This window comes from Vulpes lagopus, chromosome 4 (assembly GCF_018345385.1).
Source record: "Vulpes lagopus strain Blue_001 chromosome 4, ASM1834538v1, whole genome shotgun sequence".
Classification (NCBI taxonomy): domain Eukaryota; kingdom Metazoa; phylum Chordata; class Mammalia; order Carnivora; family Canidae; genus Vulpes; species Vulpes lagopus.
In genome coordinates this window covers 51,722,473-51,741,052 of record NC_054827.1, presented here as the reverse complement: position 1 = coordinate 51,741,052, position 18,580 = coordinate 51,722,473, and the positions used below count along the sequence as shown (strand labels likewise).

The 18,580-nt window shown below is 43.9% G+C and overlaps 1 protein-coding gene across 5 annotated transcripts in view; it reads left to right on the top strand.

Moving 5' to 3' along the window:
• The window catches only part of DENND2A (DENN domain containing 2A), a 105,269-nt gene that overhangs the window by 35,182 nt on the left and 51,507 nt on the right, over nucleotides 1-18,580 (top strand). For all 5 annotated transcript variants that reach the window (XM_041752610.1, XM_041752612.1, XM_041752611.1 and 2 more), the window contains exons 4-5: nucleotides 10,859-10,986; nucleotides 12,013-12,134. In XM_041752610.1, coding sequence (XP_041608544.1) covers nucleotides 10,859-10,986; nucleotides 12,013-12,134 — 250 coding nt within the window. The remainder of the gene's footprint in view (nucleotides 1-10,858; nucleotides 10,987-12,012; nucleotides 12,135-18,580) is intronic.

The following is an 18,580-nucleotide window of genomic DNA, read 5'->3' as shown; positions in this document are numbered from 1 at the left end:
TTATATCCTAATATTAACCCATTCTTACATTTTGGGAATGAACTCCCATTTGGTCCTTGTTTGTTACTCTTTTAAGATACTGCAGAATTCTGTTTGCTAATATTTTATTTAAGATTTTTGTGTCTAGGGGATCCCTGGGTGGCTCAGCGGTTTGGCCCCTGCCTTTGGCCCAGGGCGTGATCCTGGAGTCCCGGGGTTGAGTCCCGCGTCAGGCTCCCAGCATGGAGCCTGCTTCTCCCTCCTCCTGTGTCTCTCTGTCTCTATGTCTATCATAAATAAATAAATCTTTAAAAATAAATAAATAAATAAATAATTAATTAAAAAAAGATTTTTTGTGTCCAGGGACACCTGGGTGGCTCAGCAATTGAGTGTCTGACTTTGGCTCAGGATGTGATCCTGGGGTCCTGGGATCGAGTCCCACGTCAGGCTCCCTGCATGGAGCCTACTTCTCCCTCTGCCTGTGTCTCTGCCTCTCTCTGAGTCTTTCATGAATAAATAAATAAAATTTTTGGAAAAAAATACTTCTGTGTCCATATTCCAGAAATGGGACTGATCTTTACTTGGCTTTTATTGTACTGTCTTTACCAGGCCTTGGTAGCAGTGGTGTGTAGGGTCTATCGAAGAATTGAGAGGCTTCCTTATGTTCTGAGAAAGATTGTATCCATCTGCAGTTCTAAATCCTTTCCCAAACCAGTGCCAAAGCCTAGGTGCCTAAATACTGGGATGACCTTTCTGCTCATGACCCCCATGTGTCATGACGGCAGTTCTTTCATGCCATTTCTGCACTGTTTTTCCGGGAAGGCCCCTCTCTTAGGGGTGGGTTGGTTCTGGAAAATCAGTCTTTCCTGTGTCATTGCTGGGCAGACAGATTAACCTGGTGAACAGTTATTCCCATTATCTTTTCTCTCGTAGCTACCATCTGCTCTTTGCAGTCTTCCAGCATTCTCTTTAAAACCAGCTAAAGTTACTTAGTTTTCAGTCCAAAGATGAAATTTTTCTTGGCTGGTTTGAATATGGTTGCATCAGCTGTGTTTTAAGAATTTTGGCTTTGGATTTTTCCTTTTGTTTAAAATAGTACAATGGGGGTGATTAGGGCAAGATGTTCACTTTCTACTTAAAAAATAATAATAAAGTGTACTTTTTATTGTGCTCCTATCTCTTAACAAAAAGAAGAGGCTCAACTCAGAATTTGGCAGACTTACCGCCCTCTCTGAGTCAGGAGAGCCAAGCCAAGGCTGAAGAAAGAAATGATTAAGGATTTAGAGGTTGGGAGGGTTTAGAATTACATGGCCAGGCTGCACACTTCAGAGAACGTATTCAGCTTATTTTCATAGGCCGATGAGTCCACTTCTGCAGGAGCCAAACCAGTGGACTCAGATTTTCAGTTTGAGAAAATGTCTTCTTTCTCTTTTCGTTCTCTTCCCTTTTTCTGTGTTCTCTTCTCTTCCTCGTTTCATCCCTTTCTCTTTTCTTCATTTCTCTAAAGCTCCAGGAAATTAAATTTAAGGACTTGTGCCTTCGATCCTAAAATGGGAAATGAGAAACCCTTAAATGCCAGGAAATACCAAAGATAAGGTCCCTACAGCAGCACTTGGTTGTGTATGTTCTGTGGCATGCATTGAATAACTCTGGCAGGAATGCCTTAAGGCCAACATTTAACAAGGAAGGTTGCAACTTTGTAAGTGTAAGCAGTGTCCTGAATTCCCATGTATCTATATGCCCCAAATGTTTGATCTGGAATGCAGATTTTTAATTTTAGTTTAAGTTGATCCTATGACAGTTTTTATATCTTTATTAAACCAAATAACAATGTTGACCAGAATTTCAGCTTTTCAACTGATTATTTTGGCATTGTATGGATTCAGCCTTTTCTTGGAGCTTTAGCGTACAACTTGCAACTTTTGGAGAATGTGAAGTCTTGGTCATTATATAGCTGCCAAATCACATGCCTGCTATTATTGATTCAATAATTTCTATCTTCTGTAGGACTGACAGGGATCCCCAGAGTCATCTGGCCAGACAGCAACCCTCCGCTATTACCCACTTAGTGGCTAGGTTAACTTACCAGCCACGCTGCAGTCTGTCCCTGTCATTATGAGTCTGTCCCAGTCAACGTGATGTGAGGTGACTCTAACTGCCATGTCTAAAAACAGAGTGTTTAGGGGGCGCCTGGGTGACTCAGTCAGTTAAATGTCCTAATCTTGGTTTCAGCTAAGGTCATGATCTCAGGGTCATGGGATTGAGCCCTGTGTGGGGCTCCATGCTCAGCAGGAAGTTGCTTTGAGATTCTCTCCCTCTCTCTCTCTCCTTCTGCCCCTCCCTCTCTCTCTCTCAGATAAATAAATATTAAAAAAAAAAAAAAAAAAAACTCGAGTGCTTAAAATCTTCAAAGGGGAAAATTGTTAGATTAATTTAATATTTTTGTGTCCAGGGACTCCTGGGTAACTCAGTGGTTGAGCATCTGCCTTTGGCTCAGGATGTGATCCCAGACTCCCAGGATCGAGTCCCACATCAGGCAGAAATGCCTTAGAGACTTAGAGCAAAAGATACCTGAAAGCATTAGAAAATTTTGATTTTGTAAATTCATTTATTTTAATGGTGGTTGCATTAGAAAACAAAGAGATGAAAATAGAGGACAGTTGTTATTCTACAATAGAGCAGTGACTGTCATGTCTTCTTTCCCATTGAAAGTGGAAATGGTTAGATGTTAGACATAATTGTGGATAGAGATGGTTTTTCTTCTAACATTTCTGTTTGGGATTCAGGATAGAGATAAGCAGAAACCCCTGAGTAGGAGTAGCAATCAAAGGAGGGGGGTCACCAATAAGAGTGTGAGCTGAGCTAACATAAGCATTCTCCCTATTGGCCCCCTACTCTGATCACCTGGTGGCATGAATGCCCTTCCTGAGGGTGTGGTGGGACATGGGAAAGAGCTGTGTGTGGTCACTGGGGATGGAGGTAAGAAGAGAGTCTGTGGCAGCTCAAGGTGGATGAGGAAATTAGAGGATGGTTTTTACAGTTTCTAGCCTATCTGAGTGGTGTTTTAAGTGGTAGCTAGGTCCCAGGCTGTCCAAGTTCATTTAAGTCATAGCGGAAAACAATCCTGGGGCATATGTGTTCAAAACAGTGGACTAAAAATTAGCTCCAAGAATACAGCTGCCATATATATTAAAATATATATATATATTAAATATATATATAATACATATATATTATATATATATTTACCCTAAAGGAGGAATAAATGAGAAACAGTAAATTTGGCCATTAAAAGCAGCTTTTAAAATATTCATTATTTTATTTTATTTTTCTTAAAGATTTTATTTATTCATGAGAGAGACATAGAGGCAGACACAGGCAGAGAGAGAAGCAGACTCCCTACGGAGAGCCTGATGTGGGACTCGATCCCAGGACCCTGGGATCATGCCCTGAGCCAAAGGCAATGAACAGAATAGCCTGAGACCCTGGCCTCATGGACCTTACAGACTAGTAAAAGAAGCACACAGCTGTGCAGTTAGGGAACTAACTCATTTCTGCGAGAAAGCCCCTGGTGCTTTGGGGATGTTCAGTAGGGGTATCTTGCCTGTCAGGGAAACAGGACCAGACTGGGGAGGATGTGGCATTCAGATTGAGGCCTGAGGTTCCCAGGCAAGGAAGAAGGTGTGAGATGGGTATTCAGTTTTGAGAAACAGTTGAAGGTCCAGGGAGCAAGGAAGACTTTAGTGTGCTGGAAGCCCTGAAGGCAGGAGTGTGGCCAGAGGGGTCAGGGAGGGTGTGAGCTAAGTCCTACCCATCTTCTACAGCCCACTCTGGAAGAGTCCCACGGACCAGGCAAGGATTTGGGCCTACCACTTAAGAGGAATGGGGAACATTTAGAAGTTTTTAAGAAGCGAGGAGTCCCAACCTGATTTGCATTTGTCAAAAGCCAACTGGGAAGGGCACCAGTGAACAGGGCGGGTGGCTGTCGGGTGGAAGGGTGAGGAGATATTGGGGTTAGTCTGTGGTGGAACTGCAGTGAGGACCGAGGGAAGTGGTGGGGACTGGGGATACTTTGCTGGTGGTACTCTTATTAATTGGTTAGATATGGGTGCTAATGGAAAAGGGGTTTGAACAGGACTCCCACATTTAAGGCATAAATATTTGGACAAATGGTGATGGCCTTTGCTGAGGAGCACTGGAAGAGGAGCTGGTCCTCATTGGGGAGGGGGAGGGAGAGGCTGAGTTCAATTTTGGAATGATTAATTTTGAGATTCCTATGGATCATTCAAAGTGTGGGATGAGCTTTTAAGTTAGTATTTCATTTACAAAAATATGGAAAAGTCACAGATAACCTTCAGAATAGTACTTGAAGTCACAGTATTTGGCATTGGTTGTCAAAATTGGGCTATTACCTAAGTTATAACCCATGGCAGCAAACTTTAGTGGACCAACTGGATCATTCCAGTATCTCTAAAACTAAGAAGTACCATAATCACATGATAATTTGAGGGCCCAAGAAGTAAACTCAGGCTAAGAGGAGATTACAGCCCTTTACCAGGCCAGGGGCTCCCCAAAGGCAGGGACTTCTTGCCTTTGCATCACCAGCTTTGGGCTTAGCTAAACTCCAGAAGGTGCTTATTAAACATATAGCTGGATATGGAACAAATGTGGAAATGTTTAAACGAGAGAAGCCACTTTGGATGTGGTTATTATTAGCCTTTTGAAATTTCCTTCTTCTCAAGGTTAATATGTAAATAAAGGTATTAAAACCTTTTTGTGACTATAGCTTTCCTCCTGGGGTGACTTATTTCCATGCTCTATTTGGGGCTGGTACTGTTAAGGGCACCATTCTCCAGCCAGACTTCCTGTGTCCTGACTCTGGCTCTGCCACTCTCCCCATGTAACCTTGAGCCATCTAACCTATCTCTGTTTCTTATGTATAAAATATGTGTAGTAATAGTAATTCTTCATAAGTTTGTTGCAAAGTTTGTGCTAATCCAGGTGAAGCACTTAGTTGGTACTTATTAAATGTTGAGTGAATGATTCTGTGGTCTCTGTGAACAGTTTGCAATCTTCCCTACCAAATCTCAGTAGTGTGCATGCTAGAGACTCTAGCTAACATTATCTGGTTAATTTAGCAGAGGAAATCCAGGAGTCGTGTCCCATTCTAGGCCAGTAACTTCACTCTGCTCTGGGCCACAGACTACCACACCTCCAGCCCCAAGGAGCTGCCAGCCTGGGTTAATAGCATCCCTGACTAGGGAGTATTTGAGGGAGGGCACACAGCACAGCACAATCCCATCCTAGAGAAAACAACTCAGACCTGCTTCCCACCCCCCAAATCCCATCTCCTGGAGCTCTGAAGCTTAGTCTCTTGGCTGGACACCCCAAGGGGAGGAAGGAAGGAGCTCATGGAGAGATAGCCCTCCCTTTGCAGCATGAGCTCCTGTGAGTGAGTCAGGCAGCCCAGGGCATGAGTGACAGTTTTAGCCTCATGGCCTGACTTAAGGCCATGTGGACCTAGGCGGGAAGCCGGGAGCTTTGTGTTCCTGCCCTAAGTGCTAAGTTCAGGTTCATAAGGAAGCAAGGGTGAGGTAGAGATAAGGGGTGATGAATTCAGATGTTGAAATATGAAGTTTATTTTATTTTTTATTATTTTTTAAAGATTTTATTTATTTATTCATGAGAGACAGAGAGAGAGAGAGGCAGAGACACAGGCAGAGGGAGAAGCAGGCTCCATGCAGGGAGCCCAATGTGGAACTCCATCCTGGGACTCCAGGATCACGCCATGGGCTGAAGGCGGTGCTAAACCGCTGAGCCACCCAGAGATCCCCCAGAAATAGGAAGTTTAGAATCTAAAAAAGAAAAACCAATAAAATAAATAAATAAATAAATAAATAAATAAATAAATAAATAAATAAATAAAATAAAATAAAGTAAAATAAATAAATAAATAAAATAAAATAAATAAATAAAATAAATAAATAAAATAAAATAAAAATAAAAATGAAAAACCTTGGGAAATGCCTACAGCCCAGCTAGAGGGAGAAGACCAGGAAGAAGGCTACCAGTGAAGGCACAGGAAGTTGTCTGAGAGGGGAAGTAGCAGGCAGGCAGCCTTGCACTCAGTTCCTCAAACCCTGGTGGGGACCTGCGTGCCTGTGTTTGCAATCCTTTGCTGAACTAATACTTCCGTAAAATATAATAAAAAAGAATGGCTAGAGAAATGACATGAAAAAAGACAACATTCTACAAGCTTCGGTTGTCTTTTAAAAATTTATTCTGCAAAAAAAAAAAAAAAAAAAGAATTATTCTGCCAAATTGCTTTAAAAGTTTCCCTACACAGGGGCAGCTGTCTGATTCAGTCTGTAGAGCATGCAACTCTTGATCTTGGGGTGGTGAGTTCAAGCCCCATGTTGAGTATAGAGATTGCTTTAAAAAAAAAAAAAAAAGAGCACAGCCCGGGTGACTCAGCGGTTTAGCGCGGCCTTCAGCCCAGGGCGTGATCCTGGAGACCCAGGATGGAGTCCCAAATCGGGCTCCCTGCATGGAGCCTGCTTCTCCCTCTGCCTGTGTCTCCACCTCTCTCTCTGTATCTCTGTGTCTCTCGTAAATAAATAAATAAAACATTTTTTTAAAAAAAATTTTTAGAAAGTTTCTAAACACTTATTCTCAATTTCTTTTTTTTCTTTTTTTTCTTTTAATAAATTAATTTTTTATTGGTGTTCAATTTGCCAACATACAGAATAACACCCAGTGCTCATCCTGTCAAGTGTCCCCCTCAGTGCCCGTCACCCACTCACCCCCACCCCCCCTGCCCTCTTCCCCTTCCACCACCCCTAGTTCATTTCCCAGAGTTAGGAGTCTTTATATTCTCTCTCCCTTTCTGATATTTCCCACACATTTCTTCTCCCTTCCCTTATATTCCTTTTCACTATTATTTATATTCCCCAAATGAATGAGAACATACACTGTTTGTCTTTCTCCGATTGACTTCACTCAGCATAATACCCTCCAGTTCCATCCACGTTGAAGCAAATGGTGAGTATTTGTCGTTTCTAATGGCTAAGTAATATTCCATTGTATACATAAACCACATCTTCTTTATCCACTCATCTTTCAATGGACACTGAGGCTCCTTCCACAGTTTGGCTATTGTGGACATTGCTGCTAGAAACATCGGGGTGCAGGTGTCCCGGCGTTTCATTGCATCTGAATCTTTGGGGTAAATCCCCAACAGTGGAATTGCTGGGTCGTAGGGCAGGTCTATTTTTAACTCTTTGAGGAACCTCCACACAGTTATTCTCAATTTCTATACCTATCTCACTGGCACACCAGCCCTGGCCCACAGATTGCACCTTGAGCACTGCTCCCTGATGCTGTGGAAACCAAGTGGCCTCGTGTAAAGAAAGGCCCCAGGAAGTAGTTAGGGTTTACAGGAAACTAACTGGTGACCTTCAGGGAGCAGTTTCAGAAAAGGGATGTAAGCAGGTGCCAGGGTGGGAAGATAAAGGGAAATAAAACCAGTGAGCTCTAGTAAAGGAGTAGTCAGACTGCGCCAGCTGTTCCCTCCTCTGCCCAGCCCACCAACCCATGCCAGTTTAAAATTGTTGGCAAAGAAGGTGACAAATCGCAGAACCACAACGGTCTTTTCTTTCAATGAAAATTTCTAGAGGAAACCCATGCATGTTTAAAGGGGGAAAGAGGCTTGACTAGAGGGAAAGATTTAAAATGCAAGAAATCCCCAGGGGCTCCTGGGTAGCTCAGTCAATTAATCAGTTGAGCTTCTGACTCTTGGTCTCAGCTCAGGTCTTGGTCTTTAGATTATGAGTTTGAGGCCTGCATTGGGCTCCACCCTGGGCATGGAGCCCACTTAAAAAAATTTTTTTTAAATAAATAAAATGTGGGCAGCCCTGGTGGCTTAGCGGTTTAGCGCTGTCTTCCACCCAGGGCGTGATCCTGGAGACCTGGGATCGAGTCCCACGTCGGGCTCCCTGCATGGAGTCTGCTTCTCCCTCTGCCTGTTTCTCTCTCTCTCTCTCTCTCTCTCTCTCTCTCTCCGTGTGTGTGTGTGTGTGCCTAATAAACAAATAAAAAATCTTTCAAAATAAATGAATAAATAAAATGCAAGAAATTCCCAAAGCTTAGAAAGCAGGCAAATGGCCCCTGCCTGGCTCTGCCGTCTCCTCATACAGCACTCACTACCTTATCCCTGCAGCACAGCCTTGTTGAATGTCTGTGTGTTCTCTCTACAAATGCACCAAGTTCCCTGTGGACACAGGACCTTCACAGGTGCTTTTAACCTCTTCTTGGAACACTGTTTCCCAGGCTGACGTCTTTTTCTATCCTCCAGGTCTCAGCTTTAATGAGTGACTTTGTCAGCGTGGTCTTCCCTGATGCATCTGCAACCTCCTTGATAGTCTTACTTGTAGCCCCATTCTTTTCCATCATTGAGTTTCTTTTCTTTTTATTTTTTAAAGGTTTTATTCATGAGAGATCAGAGAGAGAGAGAGAGAAAAAGAGGCAGAGACACAGGCAGAGGAAGCAGGCTCCATGCAGGGAGCCCAATGTGGTACTCGATCCCGGGATTCCAGGATCACGCCCTGGGCTGAAGGCAGCGCTAAACCGCTGAGCCTGAGCCACCCAGGCTGCCCCATCATTGAGCTTCTTAACACAGTTTATTATTCTGTTTATTTGTGCATGCTCTGGTTGAACATCTCTCTTCCTCCCTGGAACGTAAGCTCTTGGAGGGCACTGTTTTAGTCACTCCTTATTTATTTATTTATTTTTAAACTTTTTTTTAAATTTTTTATTTATTTATGATAGTCACACAGAGAGAGAGAGAGAGAGGCAGAGACACAGGCGGAGGGAGAAGCAGGCTCCATGCACCGGGAGCCTGATGGGGATTCGATCCCGGGTCTCCAGGATCGCGCCCTGGGCCAAAGGCAGGCGCCAAACTGCTGCGCCACCCAGGGATCCCACTCCTTATTTATTGAACCCTGAGTACAGTGCTTCTTCCCAGTAAATGTTCAACATAAAACATTTGCTACATAAATAATCACTAGCACTACAGTGGTAATAGTAATAGCTAACATTTGTTGCATGTTGGTTAGGTGCTAAGGACTTTACAAACTCTCTTTTCTATTCTTTGGAGAATCTTTTTTTTTTTTTTTTTTTTTTTTTTTTTTTTTTTTAATTTTATTTATTTATGATAGTCATACAGAGAGAAAGAGGCAGAGACACAGGCAGACGGAGAAGCAGGCTCTATGCACCGGGAGCCCGACGTGGGATTCGATCCCGGGTCTCCAGGATCGCGCCCTGGGCCAAAGGCAGGCGCCAAACCGCTGCGCCACCCAGGGATCCCTTCTTTGGAGAATCTTAAGAGATAATTACTGTTTTTCAAATCAAGACAGTGAGTTTCAGCCCAGTTAAGTGGTTTGTCTGAGATTAAAAGGCTTGTGAATGAAGGATCTGGGATCTGTATGCAAGTTCGTTTAATCCCCAGGGGCCAGGGCAGCCCAGGTGGCTCAGCGGTTGAATAAATAAATAAATAAATAAATAAATAAATAAATGAATGAATAAATAAATAAAATCTTTTAAAAATAAAAAAAATAATCCCCAGGGGCCAGAGAGATTGGAATTGTGGGTAAAGAAGTGAAAACATGATACATTTCTAAGTAGTCAGCTGAAGTTTACCATTAAGCATCTGTAGGACACTGGGCTAGACATGTGTGCCCAGGGTAAGAGAGAAGAGCCATGACTCCTGAGCTGTGGGAGGGTTGTGACTGTCCTATACCAGGAGAAGTGAAGGTCTGGGACCCAGTCATGGCCAGCTGGGGGATGTGCCCTGATGAGTGATGAGACTACATGTTCACCTAAATTCCATTCAAGGAAAGCCCGAGTGTGTTCAACACAAATTAATGACGAGTCTGCTGGAAGTAGAAGATGAGCCTCCAGAGCCTGAGTGGGCAGTGCTGTTCTGCTCCAACTCGGGGAAGTTGTGGGTTACTTTGGAGAAGGATAGGGAGAGAAGAGAAAAAGAGGTAGACTGAACCGGTAACATGGCTGAGGTTTTGTATATTTCACAATATGGTCTACCTCCTTCAGGACCTCCCAAATGTTCAGTAAAGCTAGAGAAGTCATAGAAACTCAAGGTGAGCAGCTGTGTGTGTGTGTGTGTGTGTGTGTGTGTGTGTGTGTATGAGAGAGAGAGAGAGAGAGCAAGAGCAGGGGCTGAACTTTGCATTTAGGTCAGCACCAGCAGGCCAGGGACAGCCCCTGTGAATGTAGGTGGGGCAATAACACAGAGTGAGCTGGGCCACAGACAGAGACCCAGCCACATTTGCACAGATCTCTGAGGGGCAGGGTGGGATAGGATGTCTCAGCTGGCCTCTGGGTTTCATTCTGATAATAACCACTCAAATGAGACAAGTGGGGAGGTGCCCAGGCCTCTCTGGTCTGCTCTGAACTGGACATTGCCACTCCTTTCTGATCATGAGTTTGTGCTCTATAAACATGGCAGAATATTTAAAAAGTCCAAAAAAGTAAAAGTGAAGAGAAGTCACGAGCCATTCGTCAGTCCTGAAAGAGTATATTTCATTTGCTTTCCTTCTTTTTCTTTTCTATGTATACATTTGCTTTCAAAGTTGGGATTGTACTTTATATATATACTTTGCTCCCTTTACTCAGCATAGCAGCGTAAACATTCTCTCACATAAAAGCGTACCTCTTATTTAGGGTTTTTCATACCTTCTTAAAAGAAACAGAGTTGATTTCAGTAATAGGAATTTTTGTAGGAATGAAATTGGTGTATAATCTCTGGACCAGCCTAATTTGATTCAAGTTCTTGTTTGTTTTTCTCCCATCTTGTACAAACCAGAAAGTCCTATGAGTTTGAAGACTTGTTGCAGTCTTCCTCTGAGAACAGCAGGGTGGACTGGTATGCACAGACTAAGTTGGGGCTCACACGCACTTTATCAGAGGAGAACGTCTATGAAGACATTGTAGGTAAGAGGCCCACATGCGGGATCCCTGGGTGGCGCAGCGGTTTAGCGCCTGTCTTTGGCCCAGGGCGCGATCCTGGAGACCCGGGATCGAATCCCACATCGGGCTCCCGGTGCATGGAGCCTGCTTCTCCCTCTGCCTGTGTCTCTGCCTCTCTCTCTCTCTCTGTGTGACTATCATAAATAAATTAAATTAAAAAAAAAAAAAAAAGAGGCCCACATGCCTGTGAATGGGGATGACTTTGTGTGAAAGGGGAGAGAGAAATGGGGCTGAGGGCTTGAAACGCACACATACATGCACACACCGTCTCGAAGAAATATGTGTACTCAGATGAATGTGGGAGCCGGTAGGGGTGTGGGAGAGTGACCCATGGAGGGATGTATGAGAGCCTGGAGCTGAAAGGGGAGTGGAAAGGCTGGTGATGAAAGGCCACAGAGGCAGCATGATGATGGGACACATCGGAGACTGGAGTCTCAGTAGCCATGATTGAACCTCGGCTGCTAGATTAGCTGTATGACAGTGAGCTGGGGACTCAACTTCTCTGAACTTCAGTTCTCTCATCCATACGATAAAGATGACAACTACCTGGTAGGGTAGAGGATCAGAGAAAATGAAATGTAATGTACTTCGCCCAGTAAACTGTAGGATTACCAAATGAAAGAAAACTCAGGCCACTACCCTCTTCCTCCATCTGCGGAAGTGAGCAGTAACAGGGCATCAAAATTCAGATGAAAACGAATGTCCACTATGAAAAAAAAAACAAAAACCTTTGGCCTTAATTCTTTTAAATTCTAAAATGGAGCTAAACCTTGGTGACTCAGAATGGAATCTACACCCAAGAATGAGTCTACACCTAAGAATGAGGACATGGCAAGTTTCCCCTGTGACAATCAGGGTCCAAGAGGAAGGGGGTGAATGGATACCAAGACATCAGACGTCCCCACAAGGAGAGACTTAAGATATTGGGTAGATATCTGAGGAGGAAAACTCCCTAATGTTCTGTTCCTGATTTGTTGCTTTTGATCACAGATCCGCCAATGAAGGAAAACCCTTATGAGGATGTTGAGTTACATGGTCGCTGCCTGGGGAAGAAATGTGTTTTGAACTTTCCTGCTTCTCCTACTTCTTCCATTCCTGACACACCCTCCAAGGTATGAGTCACCAGGAGAGCAGTGTGGGGCAAGGAGTACCCAACGCTATGACCCTGAGCAGCCTGGAGTTCTGAGTTATCCAGGGATGCCAGGTCACCCTTGCTGCTGGGCTCCTGGATGTGCATATTAGCTGCCTGCCTGCTCTCCTGTTTCTAGTTTTCCTGGAACCCCTCTGCTTGACCAAACATTCTAAAATACTATTTTAGCTTCTGGGTCAAAATTCTCCCCAAATTGGGTAAATAAGATAGTATGCCCATATTATACAACTGTAAAGAAGAATGTCCTGCCGTAAAGCAAACTCTGAAATACGAGACTGAATGTTCTGGTGCAGAAACAGTACTTTTATAGCATGCTACCATTTGTGGTGTTTTAAATAGATAAATATACATATATGCAAGCTCATATGAGCATCAGAAAATGGATACATCTGTGGAGTTGTCTTGAGAGGTCAAGGTAGAAAACTTGACATTTTCTACAGAATATCCCTTTCAACGTTGTGGAATTCTGTACTATGTACATACAGATAATATAACATACTCACGTACATGATCATTTCAACGCATTGCCTACAGGACTGAATTCCTATTCCTTAGCTTGGCGTTAAAATAATCCTTCATAATTGATCCCTGGGCACCGATTCCTACCTAATTTCCTACATACAGAAGCTTCCCTCCAGCAAAAGCCTATTGATTGCTCCTCTGATATTAAAGGCTCAGGATTGGCAAATGTTTCCTCTAAAGGACCAGAAAGTAAATACAGAATTTCTGTTGTAATTACCCAGTGCTGCCGTTGTAGTGTAGAGCAACCACAGACAATATGCAAACAAGTGAATGTGCACTGTATCAATAAAATTTTAATTATGAACATCAAAATTTGAATTTTAAATAATTTTCACATGGCATGAAATATTACTTATTTTCCGACCATTTAAAAATGTAAGAACTGGGGGGGATCCCTGGGTGGCTCAGCGGTTTAGCGCCTGCCTTTGGCCCAGGGCGTGATCCTGGAGTCCTGGATCGAGTCCTGCGTCAGGCTCCCTGCGTGGAGCCGGCTTCTCCCTCTGCCTGTGTCTCTGTCTCTGTCTCTCTCTCTCTCTGTGTCTCTCATGAATAAATAAGTAAAATCTTTTAAAAAATAAATAAAAATGTAAGAACTGGGATGCCTGGGTGGCTCAGTGTTTGAGCGTCTGCCTTCGGCCCAGGGCATGATCCCAGGGTCCTGGGATCAAGTCCCACATCGGGCTCCCTGCATGGAGCCTGCTTCTCCCTCTGCCTTTGTCTCTGCCTCTCTCTCTCTGTCTCTCATGAATAAATAAATAAAATCTTAAAAAAAAATAAAAAATGTAAGAACTATTGTTAGGTCATGCCCTCTATAGAAACAGATGGTGGACCAGGTTGTATTTTGCCCAGCCCTGTGCTAGGTCATTTCTACATCTGCCCTTGGTTCTTGCCTTTCTCTCCCTATCTTCTAAGGCCCAGATCAATCATTCCTCCTTCAGGAAGCTTCTAGGCCATTCCAACCCCTGGAACTTCTTCCCCTCTTACTCAGTGGGCTAAAAGTATTCATTTTATACCAACTGTGTATATCGCATTATGAGATCCCTTACTTTGATGATTTGAAATCTGATTTAAGTGGTGTAATGTATCTTAAAAACATCTTCCCGGCTGCATTATGAATTCCTCAAGCTCCTCAGTATTCTCTTTGTGTCCCCTGTAAGTAGTTGTACAATGTGTAGTTGTTCAAGAAATTAGGTAAAGGAAGGCCAAATCTAGGCTGTGAGTGTCACTTCAAATCCATTGCAAGGATCTACTTCCAGCCTAAGGAAAAAAGCCATCTTCCTCTCTGGGTCCCGTACAAGGACAGCATTTGCAGACGGGTGGGGGGTCTGCACATGAGGCATGTCTTTTGTGCCCAGTGCTCACAAAGGGAGTCTTTCTGCCACCAGTCTTCCTGAGGAGAGTTAAAGGCAGAATCCATCATTAAGGGTGGATCTCACCTAACCAAACTGATTACTGTCCTTGCCTAAGCCAGTTAACTGCTATTTTGTTCTTCCTATGGGAGAGCATTCTCGTGAATAATCCAGCACAACAGATAATAAGAGACAGCTCCTACTTGCCTCTGACATGTATTGTATTTTATTTTATTTTTAAAATTTTATTCATTCATTCATGAGAGACAGAGAGAGAGAGAGACAGAGACACAAGCAGAGGGAGAAGCAGGCTCCATGCAGGGAGCCCAATGTGGGACTTGATCCCAGGACTCCGGGATCACATGCTGGACTGAAGGCAGGCGCAAAACCACTGAGCTACCCAGGCATCCCCTTAACATGTATTTCCATTGGATATAGAAGCCTTCAACATTCAGGAAATCCTGCATTTCCCACAGTAGATAAACCTGGCTTAACAGAAGAAAAGCTATCACTACTTGGTCTGTCCTTTTGTGTACCACCTGGCTCTCCCCTACTCTCCTCTTCATGCCAGCAATGTGCTGCTCACCTCTTAGGAACAGTGAACAGCATCTGCCCAAAGCCTCTGTGCAGTCAGAGCCGGGTGCTCCTCCCAAATGTCAGAAAATAAGGACTTAACAGCCCTTTTCTTCTCCTTTTTGCCAGCCTGGAGAAAACCCAGGTCCTCTGTCACCAGAACAGCCAAACACAGTAGGTAATCACGTCAACAAGAGTTTGAAGTCCAGATGCAGCTGTCCTGCAGAAGGATAATCCAGTTGCCCAGTGTATGTGTCTGATTGCCACCAATACTTGCAGGCTGCTTTCAGCCCTTTGCAAATCATCAGCAGGACTCCATGTCCATACTCATTCCTCTGCTCTCCCACATCTGGGTGTCTGGTTGGTGCCCCCCTCCTGGGGGACAGCTGCAGACTTCACCACTTCCTCTGTTTAGCTCATCAGATATTCATGGAGCATCTGCCGCATGTGGGCTGCATCTGGGACCTTAGAACTTACAGAAGCAGCCTCTCTGTGGCACTCTCCTCTGTCAACCTCTGAAAGGTACTATGAAATCTTTTGGGATTTTCATTTAATAAGATTGTGCCCAGTCCCAGTACAGAGGTCAGGGTCAGCTGGACAGACAGAAAGAAGCAATTGTGTAGTTGGGGCAGGTGCTGATGCTTTTTCAACACAACGCAAGCTCCTGAGAAGGGGCCATTTTCTTTTCTTGCTATGTGTTACCCACCATTCCCACACCTAGCTTAGCACAGTAAATGTGCTAGGAACTAATTTTTATAATAAAGGAAATCTAAGCTAATAGGACAAAAAAAATTTTTTTTAAGTAGGCTCCGTGCCTAGTGTGGAGCTCAATGTGGGGTTTGAACTCAAGACACTGAGATCAAGACCTGGGCTTAGAGTCTGTTTTTTCTTTTTTATTTTTCTTAAAGATTTTATTTACTTATTCATCAGAGACACAGAGAGAGAGAGAGAGAGGCAGAGACACAGGCAGAGGGAGAAGCAGGCTCCATGCAGGGAGCCTGGTGTGGGACTCGATGCCAGGTCTCCAGGATCAGGCCCTGGGCTGAAGGCGGCACTAAACCGCTGAGCCACCTGGGCCACCCTATGGGATGCCTTTAAAGTTATTATTTTTTTAATAAGTATAAAGTTATTTTTAAAAATAACTTAATTTCGGGACGCCTGGGTGGCTCATGATTGAGCATCTGCCTTCAGCCCAGGATGTGATCCTGGAGTACTGGGATCGAGTCCCACATTGGGTTCCCTGCATGGAGCCTGCTTCTCCCTCTGCCTATGTCTCTGCCTCTCTCTCTCTCTCTCTCTGCGTGTCTCTCATGAATAAATAAATAAAATCTTAAAAAAAAATAACTTCACCTCATCACAAAAATTTATTATTTTTTAAAGATTTTATTTATTTATTAGAGAGCACACGGGCAGGGAGGAGGGGTAGAGGGCGAGGGAGAAGCAGACTCCTCGCAGAGAAGGGAGCCTGATGTGGGACTTGATCCCAGCACCCTGGGATCATGACCTGAGCCAAAGGCAGATGCTTCACTGACTAAGCCACCCAGATGCCCCACAAAAAAATGTTTAAATACTGAAAAGTGTAATGAATATAAAACTCATCCATAGTTAAGGATCTTTTTTTCTATAATTGTTAGTGTGCATATGTGTGTGTGTATGTGTGTGTTCATAAAGAAGACTTGGGATGGAGATGCCTGGGTGGCTCAATGATTGAGCATCTGTCAGGGTGTGATCCTGGAGTGTCAGGATGGAGTCCCACATCAGGCTCCCTGCATGGAGCCTGCTTCTCCTTCTGCCCGTGTGTCTGCCTCTCTCTCTGTGTGTCTTTTGTGAATAAATAAATAAAATCTTAAAAGAAAAAAAAAGAATTGGGATGATGTATATATACTTTTGCTGGTCTTTTATATTTATCCTGAGCATTTTCCCACATCATTAATTTCTTTCTAAAAACAATTTTTATTGCCTGCCTGGCATTCCATTGTTTAAATGTAATGTCTATCTTTACATTAGTATAATGTCCTAATTGTTGAAATGTGCATATATGCCTTCCTATGTATTTCTGTGTGTGTATATTTAAGTATCCATGTATTCATGGAAATACATGTACCTAAGGGTGTATATGAACAAATGTGTGTGTTTGTAAGACTGACACCTGAGTCCTTGGAGGAGGTCTCTATTAAAGAGAGTAGGAATGAGGTTGAGATAGGTAAGAAAGATATTTTGGGATATTTTGTATCAAGGACCCTTTTATTTTTTTAAAGATTTTATTTATTTATTCATGAGAGACACACACAGAGAGAAGCAGAGACACAGGCAGAGGGAGAAGCAGGCTCCATGCAGGGAGCCAGACGTGGGACTTGATCCCCGTCTCCAGGATCTCTCAGCACTAAATCGCTGAGCCACCTGGGCTGCCCCAAGGACCCTTTTAGTTTGCTTACACCACTGTTTCCTGAAGCAGTAAGACAGGGACAATGGAGGGCATGAAGGAGTTAAGCCATCAGCCACCATTTGCAGGCAGAAGGGTGAGTGAACCCTGGCTCAAGTCCAGGTCAGCTCCCTCTAGGGAGGTACATAGTTTCCCCCTCCTCCCCACTAGGAAGCCCCCTGGCCAGGGCCCATCACTCAATTCCCCAAAATAACTCATGGAGTTTCAACAGAGTTCTTGTCTGCTTTTCTTTCTTGGACACCACGGATCTTTTGCTGGATCCACTGTGAATTCAATATTTAGAAGATTGGAGAGTCTCTGTGCCTCTGCAACAGGGCTAGGCCCCTCCCCCAAGTTTACTCCACAGAGACACAATGGGAATGGGCATATTATCATTAGGGCATGTTGGTGTGAGGCTTTCTGATCAAAACCTGGAATCTTGGGATCCCTGGGTGGCGCAGCGGTTTGGCGCCTGCCTTTGGCCCAGGGCGCGATCCTGGAGACCCGGGATCGAATCCCACATCGGGCTCCCAGTGCATGGAGCCTGCTTCTCCCTCTGCCTGTGTCTCTGCCTCTCTCTCTCTCTCTCTCTGTGACTATCATAAAAAAAAAAAAAAAAAAAAAAAAAAAAAAAAACAAACCTGGAATCTTCTCTGGGCCACAACCTGACAGTCATCCCTTGGGTTCTACAGTATCTTTCCTTTTATACTATAGTTCAGATTTGGCAGCTACCACTGGTTGACTGGTTTTATAAATAAAGTGTTTCTGGAAAATGGCCATGCTCATTCATGCACATATTGCGTATGGTGCTTTTGCACTGCAATGGTGGAGTTGAGTAGTTGTGACAAAGCCTAATATATTTAGTTTGTCCTTTAAGAAAAAGCTTGCTGCCCCTTGCTAAGTCCAAGATTCACACCCTCACTTTCAGAGGCCTTTCACAGACACTTTGATGTCATCATTGGTGTATGATATCTTCCATCTGTTCCGCTGCACTCATTCTGAGCCATGAGCACTCTCTGGTCGAATTTGCTCCTCCTCATTTCTGTGCCTCCTCTGAGAGTGTGCTGTCTACCTGAGAATGAATGCTGTACCCCAGAGCCCACTAGGTTCTCTGTTAACAATGAAGTAGCAGCTGAAATCCTACCCCTCATGAAAGCTCCTTGGACATTTGGGGGCTGATTCTGGGTGCTCAGGGGGGCACACCAGGGCCCCTTTTTCTGGCAGTGTCACCACTGGGGGATGCAGCCCACATAGGCTCCACCAGGTCTCTTGATACCCTTTAGAGAGCTACATGCCATGTTTTGATATCTTTTTGTTGTCTTTCTTCTCAGACCTTTTCAGAGGTCAAATCTTTGAACAAATACTATCACAACCTAAAAGTCTAATGAAAACAGATACCTGCTTTTTGCCAACAATTTGTTTTGTTTTTTTTTTAAGATTTTATTTATTTAATCACGAGAGACAGAGAGAGAGAAAGAGAGAGGCACAGGCAGAGGGAGAAGCAGGCTCCACGCAGGAAGCCCAACGCGGGACTCAATCCCG